This window comes from Vipera ursinii (assembly GCF_947247035.1).
Source record: "Vipera ursinii genome assembly, chromosome: 1".
NCBI lineage: Eukaryota > Metazoa > Chordata > Lepidosauria > Squamata > Viperidae > Vipera > Vipera ursinii.
In genome coordinates, this window is record NC_139512.1 from 228479755 (window position 1) to 228495588 (window position 15834).

The 15834-nt window shown below is 41.3% G+C and overlaps 1 protein-coding gene across 1 annotated transcript in view; it reads left to right on the forward strand.

The window, feature by feature from the left end:
* Window positions 1-14723: 14723 nt before the first annotated feature.
* HCRTR2 (hypocretin receptor 2) overlaps window positions 14724-15834 on the forward strand; it is a gene marked incomplete at both ends in the record, with an annotated part of 31631 nt that continues 30520 nt past the window's right edge. Inside the window, one exon of the mRNA XM_083372397.1 lies at window positions 14724-14952. Within this exon, the coding sequence (XP_083228523.1) occupies window positions 14724-14952 (229 nt within the window). The remainder of the gene's footprint in view (window positions 14953-15834) is intronic.

Genomic DNA, 15834 nt, shown 5'->3' on the forward strand with positions numbered 1-15834 from the left:
AACGCATGGTGAGGACAACAAAGGAGGCACTCAAGCATATTGTCACAGGTGACTGACATCACCGATTGGCAGATTTTTTACTCTGCCACCATTCTATGCCCTGCACTGCTACAGGTAAAAGTCCTGCTGAACTACGTTGCGGAAGGCGTTTAATTACTAAACTGGACAGGTTTCATCCAGACAGAGTGGCAACAGAAGCCTCTTGACCAAAACCCCCGAGGGGGCTGCACATAGGCGATTGGGTTTGGGCCAGAAACTATGGGCCAGGGAATTTATGGGTTCCTGGTCAAATAACCAAGGCATCCAGACCCCTATCTTATGAAGTGGGGTTGGAGGGAGGGCGACTGGTCAGAAGACAAATCAACCAACTCAGGAAAAGGTTTCCAGAACGGTAATTAAGTGAGGACTGTGGCATAAGTCCCTCCCAAAGTCCTCAAACTGGTAGCCAAGCCAACCCACACTGGAACCACCAGGGTTTCCCCTTCTCAACAGAAGTGGAATCTGAGGAAGAACCGGGAAGCATGGAAATGCAACATGGAACCCCTGACCAAGCAAGCCAGCCGAACCTCAGCAACCACTGTGCCTACTCTGCAGAACAGACTGACTCTGGGGTGGGCCAACCTGGTGAGACCAGCCAGAGCATTGTGATTCCCCTTGACACTGGAGCACAAGGGGACATGGGTTTACCCAGCCCACTGGGTAAGCTGGTAGACCACAAAGTGAGGGGAACTCCAAGACATTCCTCTAGGCCACACAAGCCTTCTGCATACCTCACAGACTATATTGTAAAATAAAGTGATGTATAGTGTTGTGAAACTTGTACCACTACCTACAGAAACTTGGGCATTTTGAAACTGCCAGTACTGCTTTGTAAGCATGTTCATCAGACGTTGTTTAATCTCATTGTAGTCCTTGCTGCATTGGTAAGCCTGTTTTTTCCCCACAAGATGGCGGTGCATTCACACGCAGCGGCTTTGAACTCCCAGTACTGGTGTGTGGTGATTGGATTAATGTGTGTATGGATGAATGTGCACAGTGTAGTGCAATGGGCTAAAATAGCCTACACATGTATAGAGCTGTTAAACATTGGGCTTGCAAGACAATCTGGAATTACTAGTGATTTTCAGCAGTCCCATAACATACCAAACTGCATAGCGAGGACTCCAGGATCTCCATGGATTGTCTTCAGGCCAGGGAGGAGACGACGTAAGTGAAAGAGAAAGGAGCGAAAGCAAAAATGTGGCTGCAGGGCTAGGATTTTGATTCGACTTCGAAGGCAGCCTCTTCGACCAGCATTGCCGAGTCTTTTTCTGAGCAATGCCAGATCCCTCGTCCATAAAACTGACGAATTACAGCTGCAGTTGGCAGCAAGCAGGCTTCTCCGTGAATGTTGTGTGATGGTTGTCACTGAGACCTGGCTACATCCAGAGATACCGAATGCAGCAGTGGAGCTGACAAGCCGAGTCATTCACCGCTCTGACAGAGATAAAGGCTCCAGTAAGAGCAAAGGAGAAGGACTCTGTGTGTATATACATTGTGACTGGTGTGTCAACAGCAGATTGGTGTCCACGTATTGCTCCCCAGATGTGGAATTGATGACTGTTATATGTAGGCCTTTTTATCTGCCTAGAGAAATTACTGTGGTAATTATTACAGCTGTTTATGTTCCACCTGATGCCAATGTCAGCACGGCACTTTCCAAGCTGTATGATGTCATCACCAGACAGCAGCAAACTCACCCAGAGGGCAGTCTTGTCATGGCTGGGGACTTCAATCAAGCTTGTCTGAAGACAGTTCTCCCCAAGTTTGTACAGTATGTGCAAGTTTCCACCAGAGGGAAGAACACTTTAGACCACGTGTATTCCAATCTGAAACAGGCATACAGAGCTTTCCCTCTCCCCCACCTGGGTACATCCGACCATCTTTCAGTCCTGTTGTGCCCAAAGTATGTCCCTCTCAGGAAAAGAACTCAGGCAGTCACGAAAAGGGTCAAAACCTGGCCAGTGGGTGTTCTCAGCCAGTTGCAGGACCGCCTTGAAACCACTGACTGGAGTGTATTCAAAGAACAAGCTCTGAATGCATATACAGATGCCGTACTCTCTTACATTAGAACATGCACTGATAGTGTAATGACAGAAAAGTGCATTAGAGTTTACGGGAACTGTAAACCCTGGATGACTGCAGAGATACGAACACTCCTGAGAGCCCGGGATTCTGCCTTTAAGGCAGGGGACACGGACACATACAGAGAGGCCAGGGCAAATCTCAGAAGAGGCATTAGGATGGCGAAACAACAATATAAACACAAGGTGGAGAACCACTTAGCAGACAATGATCCGAGACAAGTATGGCAGGGACTGCAGCACTTAACCAACTACAAGAGCAGTAAGAGGAGCATGGCTAACACCGATGCCTCATTGGCTGAGGAGCTGAATATCTTCTTCGCTTGCTATGAGGTAAAAAGACCAGACCCCGTAGCCTCTGCTGGCCGGCCTTCTTATTCTCAGCCACTCACCCTGTGTGAACGCCAAATGAGAGCTGTATTGAAGGCTGTGAATCCCAGCAAAGCCACAAGCCCAGATGGGGTGCTGGGGATAGTGGTTAGGAATTGTGCCGACCAATTAGCAGGGGTCCTGACAAGGATTTTTAACATCTCTTTGCAAACGGCATGTGTACCATCGTGCTTGAAGGCAGCTACCATTGTCCCAGTCCCCAAGAAAACTGCAGTTGAGTGCCTGAACGACTACAGACCTATTGCATTAACGTCTGTAGTCATGAAATGCTTCGAAAGATTGGTTCTCCAACATCTCAGGACATGCCTCCCACTAGATTTTGATAAACATCAATTTGCCTATAGGGGGAATAGGTCGACAGACGATGCCATAGCTACTACTTTACACTCTGTAGCAAGTCATCTCAAGAAACCTGGAAGTTATGTCAGGATGCTTTTTGTTGATTATAGCTCAGCTTTCAACACCATTTTGCCGAGCATTCTCTTCAAGAAGCTGACTGACTTGAAATTTTCCCCTGCCATCTGCGATTGGATTCAAGACTTTCTTAGGGACCAGTTACAAACAGTGAGGGTCGGGTCTGCTTTGTCCACCCCCCTGAAGCTTTGCACCGGCTCACCACAGGGCTGCGTGCTTAGCCCCTACCTGTACTCTTTATACACATATGACTGTGTATCATCTGACCCATCCACTGCGATAATTAAGTTTGCAGATGATACAACTGTGGTGGGTCTTATTACAGGTGGGGATGAGACAGCATACAGGGCGGAGGTACAAAAACTATCCATATGGTGTAGTAACAACAACTTGCACCTGAACATCGGCAAGACAAAAGAGATGGTGCTAGACTTTCGGAGAAAAAAGGAGGAACCTGCCTCACTTTACATCGGGGAAGGCTGTGTGGAGAGAGTTTCCTCCTTTAAATTTCTGGGAGTCTACCTCTGCGAAGATCTGACCTGGAAAGTTAATACAACCCAGGTGGCTAGAAAGGCCCAAAAGAGACTTCACTTTCTCAGGGTCTTGCGGAAGAACAGGGTAGAACAACGGCTAATGACCCTCTTTTACCGGTCTACTATAGAGAGCATCCTCTCGTATGGTATTGTGGTTTGGTATGCTGGTCTGACAGCCGCGGATAGGAAAGTATTACAGAGGGTGGTGAGTACAGCACAAGACATTGTGGGCTGTCCCCTGACACCACTGGATGACATCGCCAGGGCTCGTTGCCTTGGAAGAGTGAGGAAAATTCTCAGGGTTTACTCACACCCTGGACGGTATCTCTTTACTCTCCTACCATCGGGTAGGAGATATAGGAGTATAGCCAGCCGCACCAACAGGCTGAAAAACAGCTTTTATCTGTGGGCTGTTAGGCTTTTGAACGGGAAATAATTTTTATAAACTTTATGCAGAATTGACTTGCGAGGCCGGTGTGTGGTTCAATTAGTTCACATGGTGTAATAAGATGGAGGGTTTGTTGTCACTGTGTGTTAGGGGGTGGGAACACGAAGGGAGGCTCAGCTAATCTCAATGTATACATGGTTGTACTTTGACAATAAAGGTTCATTCATTCATTCAGACGTTGTTTAATTTCATTGTAGCGACAATGAATTTATAAGTATTATTTATTTATTATTTTTTATTATTTCATTATGGTTGTTGGGAGTGATTAATACAGTAAGTCTTGACAGTTGTTAAAACCATTTTAAGGGTGTCATAGTCTGAACTAAGAAGGGAGGGGTGTTATGTATTGGGCTTGTGGTGTTACATCACGTGCATTGCTGGAGGAGCTAACGGCTCTCCAGCAATCCAGACAGGCTGTCTCCGGTCCTGCAATTCGTCAGCCCCAGGTGGCAAGCATGGGTTCAAACCTATTGGCTGCCACCTAGGGGCTAGGCTATATATTGTGGCTGGTTGCGGCCCAAGCTTTGGTACAGTTCCAGCAAGAATAAAAGAATGAGTTTTCCTGTACTCAGCCTCGTGTCATCATTCCTGCTCACCAGAGCCCACAACTTAATACCTCTCTTCCTCCCTCCCTCCCTTCCTTCCTTCCTCTGGGGAAGGACAGAATATTCTTACAAGAATTCTGAACAGAATGCTTGCTTCAACTCCATGAAATTAAGCAAGGGTCACATTCTCATCAATACCCAAGCAATTTTCTGTACAGTTCACTAGCCATTAGGAAACAACCATCCAATATTCTTTTATTCTTGCTCGATGTGATACGCTATAATTTTCCAAAGTCACACAGAATCAAATGCTTGAAAGGAGAGGAGAGCCTTCACTCCTTGAAAATAAAAATGCTACTTTACATTGATAGAATTAGATTCAGAAACGGAACTTGTTAAAGATTGTATGATAAAATAGGCCCAGAATATTCAAGAACCAATAACGATGCATACTTGGGAAACAATATGGGTCAGAAATGTAAAATTTACACAGGCACAAAATTTAAGAGAGAATTTTTATAAGATGTTTTATAGATGGCATTTAGATCCTAAGAAATTGGCATCTATGTATTCAAATTATCAGCCTAAATGCTGGAGGTGTGGTTGTGATGATGTAACGTATTATCATATACAGTCATGCTCGAAATTGTTGGCACCCCAGAAATTTTTGCAGAAAATCAAGTATTTCTCACAGAAAAGTATTGCAGGAACACATGTTTTGCTATACACAGGTTTATTCCCTTTGTATGTATTGGAACACAACAAAAAAGGGAGGAAAAAAATCAAATTGGACATAATGTCAAACAAAACTCCAAAAATGGGCCGGACAAAATTATTGGCACCCTTAACTTAATATTTGGTTGCACACCCTTTGGAAAAAATAACTGAAATCAGTCGCTTCCTATAACCATAAATAAGCTTCTTACACCTCTCACCCAGAATTTTGGACCACTCTTCCTTTGCAAACTGCTCCAGGTCTCTCTTATTGGAAGGGCGCCTTTTCCCAACAGCAATTTTAAGATCTCTCCACAGGTGTTCAATGGGATTCAGATCTGGACTCATTGCTGGCCACTTCAGAACTCTCCAGCGCTTTCTTGCCATCCATTTCTGGGTGCTTTTTGACGTATGTTTGGGGTCATTGTCCTGCTGGAAGACCCAAAATCTCGGACGCAAACCCAGCTTTCTGACACTGGGCTCTACAGTGCGACCCAAAATCCTTTGGTAATCCTCAGATTTCATGATGCCTTGCACACATTCAAGGTACCCAGTGCCAGAGGCAGCAAAACAACCCCAAAACATCATTGAACCTCCACCACATTTCACTGTAGGTACTGTGTTCTTTTCTTTGTAGGCCTCATTTCATTTTCGGTAAACAGTAGAATGATGTGCTTTACCAAAAAGCTCTATCTTGGTCTCATCTGTCCACAAGACGTTTTCCCAGAAGGATTTTGGCTTACTCAAGTACATTTTAGCAAATTGTAATCTTGCTTTTTTATGTCTCTGTGTCAGCAGTGGGGTCCTCCTGGGACTCCTGCCATAGCGTTTCATTTCATTTAAATGTCGACGGATAGTTTGCGCCGACACTGATGCTCCCTGAGCCTGCAGGACAGCTTGCATTCCTTTGGAACTTGTTTGGGGCTGCTTATCCACCATCCGGACTATGCTGCGTTGCAACCTTTCATCAATTTTTCTCTTCTGTCCACAACCAGGGAGATTCGCTACAGTGCCATGGGTTGCAAACTTCTTGATAATGTTGCACACTGTGGACAAAGGCAAATCTAGATCTCTGGAGATGGACTTGTAACCTTGAGATTGTTGATATTTGTCCACAATTTTGGTTCTCAAGTCCTCAGACAGTTCTCTTCTCCTCTTTCTGTTGTCCATGCTTAGTGTGGCACACACAGACACACAATGCAAAGACTAAGTGAACTTCTCTCCTTTTTATCTGCTTTCAGGTGTGATTTTTATATTGCCCACACCTGTTACTTGCCCAAGGTGAGTTTAAAGGAGCATCACATGCTTGAAACAATTTTGTTTACCCACAATTTTGAAAGGGTGCCAATAATTTTGTCCGGCCCATTTTTGGAGTTTTGTTTGACATTATGTCCAATTTGCTTTTTTTCCTCCCTTTTTGTTGTGTTCCAATACACACAAAGGGAATAAACCTGTGTATAGCAAAACATGTGTTCCTGCAATACTTTTATGTGAGAAATACTTGATTTTCTGGAAAAACTTCTGGGGTGCCAACAATTTCGAGCATGACTGTATGGTGGACTTGTAAAAAAAGTAAAAGCTTTTTGGATTAAAATTTGGTGGAATATGCAGAAGATATTTAAGAAAAAGATAAAATTTTCTCCACAATTATTTTTGCTGGGTATTATTATTGACTCTACTGCTATAGAAACTAAATTGATGCTGAATTTAATAATGGCAGCAAGACTTTTGGTTGCGCACTATTGGAAGAAGGAGGATTTGCCTACTATAGAAGAATGGACTTTAAAGGTTTCGAACCTGGCAGAAATGGCAAAAATCTCAGCATATTTGAAAGATCATTCGCAACAAAGATATATTTTGGAATGGAGAAGATGGATTGATTATATCCAGAATAAATATGGGACCAAAAAGTTTCATTTAGCATTGGAATGAGTATTAGATTTAGAAGATTTGTTATTATTTAGTTATTTTTAAGGAGAGTTAAAGTGCGATAGGACTCAAAGTGTTATTATAGTTAGTTTGCATATTATAGTTTAAGATTGTTAGGGTCAATACCCTGTATTTGCTCTGGGAAGTCGGGGGGGGGAGGAGAGGGAGGGGGAATTGGGTGGGGGTGGGGGGGATGAGTTTTTATGTTTTTTATGTTTAAAATGTATCTGAAGATTGAAACCATTTTTTTCTTCAATAGCAGGAAATTAAATATAAATACATATGGAAAAAAATAAAAAAAATAAAAAAACTACTTTACAAGTAACTACTTTACTACTTTTTTGTTTTCATTGAAAAGTTTTAACATACAATTTTTCTTTAAAAATCCCCCCTCCCCCACCCTTCTCCCTCCCCCCTACCTCTCCCCCCTCCCCCCCTCCCCCCCGACTTCCCAGAGCTAAATACAAGGTATATATAAAAAAAAATCATAAACAACCATATACTAACAACTATAAACTCTAAAATCCATCACTCTCTAGCTTATATAGGATAAAACAAACCTTAATAATATTAAATATATATAAAGAAACTAAAATAGAAAAAGAAAAAAAGAAAGAAGACTTATTCAAATGCTACATGAAACTTCTTAACCCTATACTTATTCTGGATAAACTCAATCCATTTTCTCCATTCCATAATATAGCGTTCTTGTGAGTGATCTTTCAAATAGGCCGAAATCTTCGCCATCTCTGCCAGGTCGGAAACCTTTAAAGTCCACTCTTCTACGGTCGGCAGTTCCTCTTTCTTCCAATACTGACCTATCAAAAGTCTTGCTGCCGTAATTAAATTCAACATCAACTTGGTGTCCACAACTGTAACATCTGTAATTATTCCCAACAAAAAAAGTTGCGGACAAAACTTTATCCTCCGTTTAAAAATCTTCTGCCTGTTCCATCAGACTTTTATCCAAAAAGCCTTAACCTTTTTACAAGTCCACCATATGTGAAAATATGTTGCGTCTTCATCACCGCACCTCCAACATTTAGGCTGATAATTCGGATACATACTTGCAAGCTTTTTAGGATCTAAATGCCATCTATAAAACATTTTGTAAAAATTCTCTCTTAGATTTTGAGCTTGTGTAAATTTTACGTTCCTCACCCAAATCTTTTCCCACGTGTCCTTTGTGATAACTTCCTGGATGTTTTGGGCCCATTTTATCATACAATCCTTAACAAGTTCTGTTTCTGAATCAATCTCTATCAATGCAAGATATATCCGTTTAATATGTGCTGGTCCCTGATTTCTAATTTGCTTTATCAAATTTTCATCAGTCATTGTAAAACCATTTTTCTGGTCTTCTTTCCACCTGGCCCGTAACTGAGTATATTGAAACCAGTTTTGAACAACCTCCTCTTCTCGCAAGAGGCTATATGATTTCAAACACCAGACATTTCTTTCCAAGCTTAGGATCTCCTTGTACGTAGTCACATCATGTTTGAAACCAGCATGTATATTTTCTATTGCGTGTTTTGGAATTGCCCACAGTGGTATCTTGCAATCTAGCTTATGTCTATACTTCTTCCAAACTCTCAACAATGCCTGTCTTAAAATATGCACTCTAAACAAATTGTCTACCTTCTTGTCATACAACAAATATGCATGCCAGCCAAACAACAAATCGTGGCCCTCAAGATTTAATAATCTCTCTTGTGTCAAATTAATCCAATCACTTATTCCTACTAATGCAGCAGCTTCATAATATAGTTTAAAATTGGGCATTTTAAGACCACCTCTCTCACGAGTATCCTGCATAATCTTAAATTTAACTCGTGGCTTTTTCCCTGCCCAAACAAATTTATTGATACCTCGCTGCCATTCCTCCAAATTAGAATCTTTCTTAAGAATCGGTATCATTTGAAATAAAAATAAAAATTTAGGCAGGACATTCATTTTCACTGCTGCGATCCGTCCCAACAAAGACAATTGCAATTTTTCCCAACTCTCCAATTCTTTTTGAATTTTCCCCCATAGTTTTTCATAATTATTTTTATATAACTTTGTATTAGAGGGCGACAAAAGCACCCCCAAATATTTAACCCTTTTAACAATCTCAAATCCAGTTAATCCTTCTAAGAGAGCCTTTTGCGAAACTGTCATATTTTTGGCCAAAATTTTGGTTTTCTGTATATTAACTTTAAATCCAGAAACCTTCCCGTATTGTGTTATTATCTCCATCAGGTCCACAACAGAATTGTCTGGCTGGGTCACTGTAACAACCAGATCATCTGCAAATGCTCTCAATCTATAGTCCTGATCTCTAATTTGTATCCCCTTAATTTTTTCCGAATTCCGTATTTTAACCAATAATATCTCTAATGTTAACACAAATAACAAGGGCGATAACGGACACCCTTGCCTTGTGCCCTTCTCAATATTACATGCTTCTGTCAGACTATTATTAACTATGATTCGGGCAGTTTGTTTTTGGTATAATGCCCTAATCGGTTGTAAAAATTTTTCCCCAAAATCCATTTTGTCTAAAACTTTCATCAAGAATTGCCAATTCAATTGATCAAAAGCTTTTTCAGCATCTAGAAAAATTAGCGCCGCAGGGATCTGGTTGTTCCTTTCCAAAAACTCTAACACATCAACTATATGCCTCACATTATTTTTCATTTGCCTACCACTAATAAACCCCGTTTGGTCCCCATGAATCACCTGTTGCAGAACCCTCATCAGTCTATTAGCCAAAACCTTAGCAAATATCTTGTAATCTGTATTTAAAAGCGATATCAGTCTATAATTTTTAACTTGAGTAACATCTTGGTCTTCCTTCGGAATCAAGGAAATAAAAGCTGTTCTCCAAGACGGTGGCACCTTTCCCCCCCCTCTGGATTGTCTGGAACAGTTCCTTTAACGGTTTTATCATCTCTAATTGTAGATTTTTGTAGTAAGCCGCAGTCAAACCATCCGTACCTGGTGCTTTATCCACCTTCAATTCCTTAATTGCTGTAAAAATTTCTTCTTCTGGAATCAATTGATTAATCCCCTCTTTTTGTACTTGCGTAAGAACCGGGATGCTAGCATTCTCCAAATATATATCAATGTCTTTTTCATTAATCTTCTCCTTAGCATATAATTTAGAATAAAAATCCACAAAAGCATCCTTGATAAGGTCCTGTTGAAACACAACCCTTCCTTTATGCTCAATTTTGTCTATATTAGAAGCCCTTTGTTTTTTCCTCAATCTATAAGCTAACCATCTACCTGGTTTGTTAGCGTTGCAAAAGGTATTATGCCTGTCAAACCGCAAATTGGTTGCCACTTGGTCAGCCATTAATTTATCAAATTGTCCTCTTAACAGTTTAATAGCCTCCTTAGTCTTCACATCCTCTGAATTCAAAATCAAAGCCTTTTCTTTTTCCTTTATTTCATTCTCCAGTTCTTTCCTCCTAGCTTCCACAGCACGTCTATGTTTATTATTCATATATATCAACACCCCTCTCATGTAGGCCTTGCTAGCATCCCAAACCATATCCATAGAGGTGCCCTTATTCATATTAATTTCAAAAAAAATCCTTCATCCGCTGTTTGCATTCTTCCACATTTCTCTGATTTCTAAACAAATTCTCATTTACGCGCCACGAGCGCCTGTCTCTATTCTCCTTATCAATCTCTAACCAAACTGGACTATGATCAGAGATAGTTCTTGCACAAATCTTCACCTTTTTAGTCCTCAAAAAAAATCATTAGTCAACAAAATAAAATCAATCCTAGAAAAAGATTGATGTCTGTCAGAATAAAATGTATAATCCTTTTCCTGCAAATGTCTCTCACGCCAAATATCTCGCAGTTCCAAGTCATCCTTCATTTCAAAAAAAGATTTAGGCAGTCTAGCATGACTTGGGATGCGCTTAAAAGCTCCAGCCTTGTCCATCTGTACATCCAAAACACCATTCCAGTCCCCCATAAAAATAAAAGATTTATAATCCAACTGGGTAAGCTTTGTGTGAAGTAAACTAAAAAAGTCAGCTTGTTGTTGATTAGGAGCATATAATCCAACTAAAAGCGTCTTTTTACCTTCTAACAGCAGCTCTATCATAACATATCTTCCATGCTTATCTGCTTCAATTAAGTCTGCTGTTAAGGCACTTTTAACATAAACAACCACTCCATTTTTCTTATTCATTGCAGAAGCAACAAATTGCGTACCCAGCCTTGAGTTCAATAAGTACTTTTGATCCACAACTCTAATATGCGTTTCTTGCAAACATATAACATCTATCTTGAATTGTTTTAAATATTGAAAAACTTTCTTCCTCTTCTGTGGTGAATTTAGTCCATTAACGTTCCAAGTTAAAAATTTAGTTGCCATGCATATCCTCCCAAAGCTCTTGGAGCACAGCTTTGATAGGACTATCTTCTTTAGGCCGTGCTCCTCCCACTGCTTGGCTGTAAGTACGTTGTGGAAGTTCCAAAGACTTTTGCTGGTCTTGTTCTTTTATTTTTTTTTTGATCGTTTTAAAGCAGCACGCGTTACCCTTTGCTCTCTCGGATCATCCAAAGAAGTTATAGCTTGATCTCCTCCAGCACCGTTTTCCTCTGCTTCAGCCTCTTGATGTTCTCCTTCTCCAGATCCCTTTGCAGCTTCCAGAAGTGTTAATGGGGTTGCTTTTAAAACGTTATTGTAAAAATCACGCGCTTGCTTCACAGTAACCAGCCGGTACCTTTTACCTTCATGCATCACCATCAACCCAACTGGAATCTCCCATCTGAACCTTATATCTCGTTGCTTGAGCTCTTGCACAAGAAATGTAAAATCCTTCCTTCTCCTTAAAATCTTTGGAGGAATTTCTTTTAGAACCAAGACTTCTTGATCAGCAATCACAACTTTAGCATCATAGGCAGCTTGTATAACTTCATCTCTAATTTCCCTTTTTGCAAAGTAAACCACCACATCTCTAGGCAACTTTCTCTGTCTAGCAATCCATGAATTCACACGGAACACTTTATCCATAGCTCCTCTTATTTCAGATGCTGGCTGATTCAATACCACTTCGAGAGCCTCAGAAACCAGCTGCTTTAAATCTTCCTTAATATTCTCTTTTAAGCCTCTGATTCTAACAGCAAACTGCATCTGGTAATATTGAGCAAGACTTAATTCTCTTTCCATTTTGTCTCTTAAATCTTCATTCTCCAGTACTTTTGCTTCTAATATGGCATTCTTTTGAGTCAAATCATCCACTTTTTCATCCAAATCTTCCACACATTCCGCCACTTTATGCACTGAAGACAAAATGTCTACCTTCATCACGCTGAACTTCTGTTCCATCCTCTCTTCCATTCTCTCCTCCAATTTCTCCAATTTCTCCTCCATCTGTGCAAATTTATCACCCATTGATTCCAAAATTACCTGGGCATGTTTTTCAAGAGCGTCTCGTAAGTCCTTCGGTGTCAATACATCAGGAGGATGCAATGCCTGCAATGATGATTGTTGCACCGGAGAAGTTCCACCACTCCGAAGAGTTTTAGGGGGAGGTTTAGCCGCCATCTTTTACTTTCAATTGTGACGCACTTTCACTTTAACTTTAAAAAGTCCATCAAGCTCGAGAGTAAAATAAAATAATCCTCTTCACCTTTTCCTCTTGTACCGCTCTGCCTGCTCTTATTACTCCATAGTCCTTCCTTCAGGCAGGGGTGGTCGCAGATGCCTGGCTCTGCTCCAAGAAATCCGGAGCAGAGACGCTGGCCAGCTGGGAGCGACCCAGGCTTCAGGGGAGTTCAATCCTTCAGCCGCCCAAGCTCCAAGCTCAGGCGGCCCCGGAGAACTCAACCCCTACCTGGGGCCTCACCCCCTCCTCTTCTCCCGAGGAGGGGGCTTCAAATTTGCCCGAACAGCTGATCGGCGCTGTTTCGGGCGAAAATCACACAGCTGAGCCGCGGGCAGCCCGGGAAGGCTGTCTCCGGCGCCGCGCAGCCACCGGAAGTCCTACTTTTTTGTTTTCATAGAACTCACCGGAACAGAGTTCCGGCACCTTTTTTTGACGGATTTTTCCAATTTTTAAAAGTAATTTTTGAAAATTTGATGTTTAGTCCAGCGTTTCCACGCAACTTGAAGATGCGTGGACTTCAACTCCCAGAATTCCCCAGCCAGCATAGAATTCTGGGGAATTCTGGGAGTTGAAGTCCACGCATCTTCAAGTTCCTAAGGTTGGGAAACGCTGGTTTAGTCCACCTGTCGAGCATAGCAGGTCGGCAGCAAAATCATTAAAACAGTGCACGCGGGCTGCTTGTGTGTTGAATCCAATGCATGCATACATTGTTTGTGCTGGTTGTGATGGCGCTGCTCGGCTTGTGGCACTGCTCGGCTTGTGATTGGTCATGTGGTCGCACGCTAAGTATTTACTGCGGGCAGCGACCGTTATGTTTCGTTAACACAACTGACATGTGTGGGTGTGGGTACAGTGATTGACTACGTACGAAAGGTTAATAATTTCTTATTTTAAAAAAATCATTGGTGAATTGAAAATCTTTTTTAAATTTTTAGTGTAAAAGTGTGACCTCAAATTTAAAAATAAAAAATTATTACTAACTACTTCCCAACCACCGGTCCTGCTAAGAACTGAATATATATAAAAATAATAATAATAAAAGATTAACAAGATGTGAGTTCCGGCACCTTTTTTCCTACAAAAAAAGCACTGCTTACAAGAGATAGTAAGGGACGCGGTGGCTCAGTGGGTTAGGACGCTGAGCTTGTCGATCAGAAGGTCGGCAGTTTGGTGGGTCGAATCCCGAGTGCCGCGTAACAGAGTGAGCGCCTGTTACTCGTCCCAGCTTCTGCCAACCTAGCAGTTCGAAAGCACGTAAAAATGTAAGTAGAAAAATAGGGACCACTACGGTGGGAAGGTAACAGCATTCCATGAGCCTTTGGCATCTAGTCATGCCGGCCACATGACCACGGAGACGTCCTCAGACAAACGCTGGCTCTTCGGCTTTGAAACGGAGATGAGCACCGGCCCCTAGAGTTGGAAACGACTAGCACGCATGTGCGGGGGAACCTTTACCTTTACAAGAGATAAGAAAAAAAAAAGATCTCTAATTCATTCAAATTCATTCATTCAAAGCAGCACTATATCACTAAAGGGAATGGATTGTTTAATGAAGGAGTAAAAGGGCCCCTTCAAAAGTCCTTGGTGGATTTACAATCACACTCAGTTGAAAGTGTGCACAGGCACATACCGTCTCTCTCTCCTCATTTCATGATCTCTGGAGTCCCTCGGAACATGCTGCAGTTTTCATTTTGCCTGTCACTGCAAGAATGTGCTTCGCACACCCTCTGGCTGAATTAAAAAGCTCTATGCAGGAATTGCTTCTCTCTTGCCTGCTGCTCTGTTACGACGGGGCTCGGTGCTTCTGGAGCTTCAGCAAGCATCCTGCCACTGGGAGATGCTTGATGCAAAGCTAGTTAAGGAAGTCCCATTGACACACCTGGCTCTTTTTTCCATCTTCCCCTTTCTGCCTGCTTTTTTTTCCCCTACTGCTCAATGCAGTTATGTCTGACTGGCAGGAAGCTAGGCTAAACCCCTGAAGGACCGAATTCAGACCCAGAGCAGAACCAATTATGTCTGTGACTCAAGTGGAAGATGGCTTTCTTTCTTGCACAAACTGGTCTTCTAATGGGACAGCGAATGGGACTCAGGAACCCTTTACAAACCCTCTCACAGACTACGATGAGGAAGAATTTCTGCACTATCTCTGGAAGGAATATCTGCATCCCAAGGAATATGAATGGGTGCTCATTGTTGGCTATATTATTGTATTTCTTGTGGCTCTTGTAGGAAACATCCTAGGTGAGTACCATTTTGTCTAGTTGCTTCTTGATGAAAGTTAGATATTTGCAGGTATGCATCCAGGCAGTCACCAGGAGTCAACACTGGGACATACATGCACACACATTATCAAACATCACAGCAGCACAATCCTGGGAATTAGAAACACAATTTCTCTTTTTTAGTCATTAATGATTCATAGAAAATTGCCTCCTTATTTTCATTTACAGGATCTGTTGATATGAGAAACACCTGTGCTTTCTTACAGATATAAGGCTGAGAATTTTAATTTTAATTTTAACTGGGGTTTTATTTGTTCGGGGACGGATATAATTTTTTTAACTGTTTTTAACTTTTGTATTTTTTGTTTTAATCACCCTGTAAACTGCCCTGAGTCCTTCGGGAAAGGGCGGTACACACACACACACACACACACACACACACACACACACACACATATATATATATATATATATATATATATATATATATATATATATACACACACATATATATATATACACACATATATATATATATACATATACATATGCATATGCATATACATATACATATACATATACATATACATATACATATACATATATATATATATATATATATATATATATATATATATATATATATATATTTCAAATTAAGTCTGCAATGAGGCTACCCATCTACTTGGGGCTAATGTCTATTAAGTATATGACTACATTCCATCTGGGATTGTGCTGTTCACCTGGTTCACAATGGAGCTTTCCTCAGAAAGTATATTTATCCATCCAGTCCTTGTAGAAACTCAGTAATCAGGAAGGAATATTTTGAACTTTACCATCCAGCGGTACATTATGTGGAAATGTCTTATTAATAGTAACAGCTCTTTTAAGTACTTGCGTA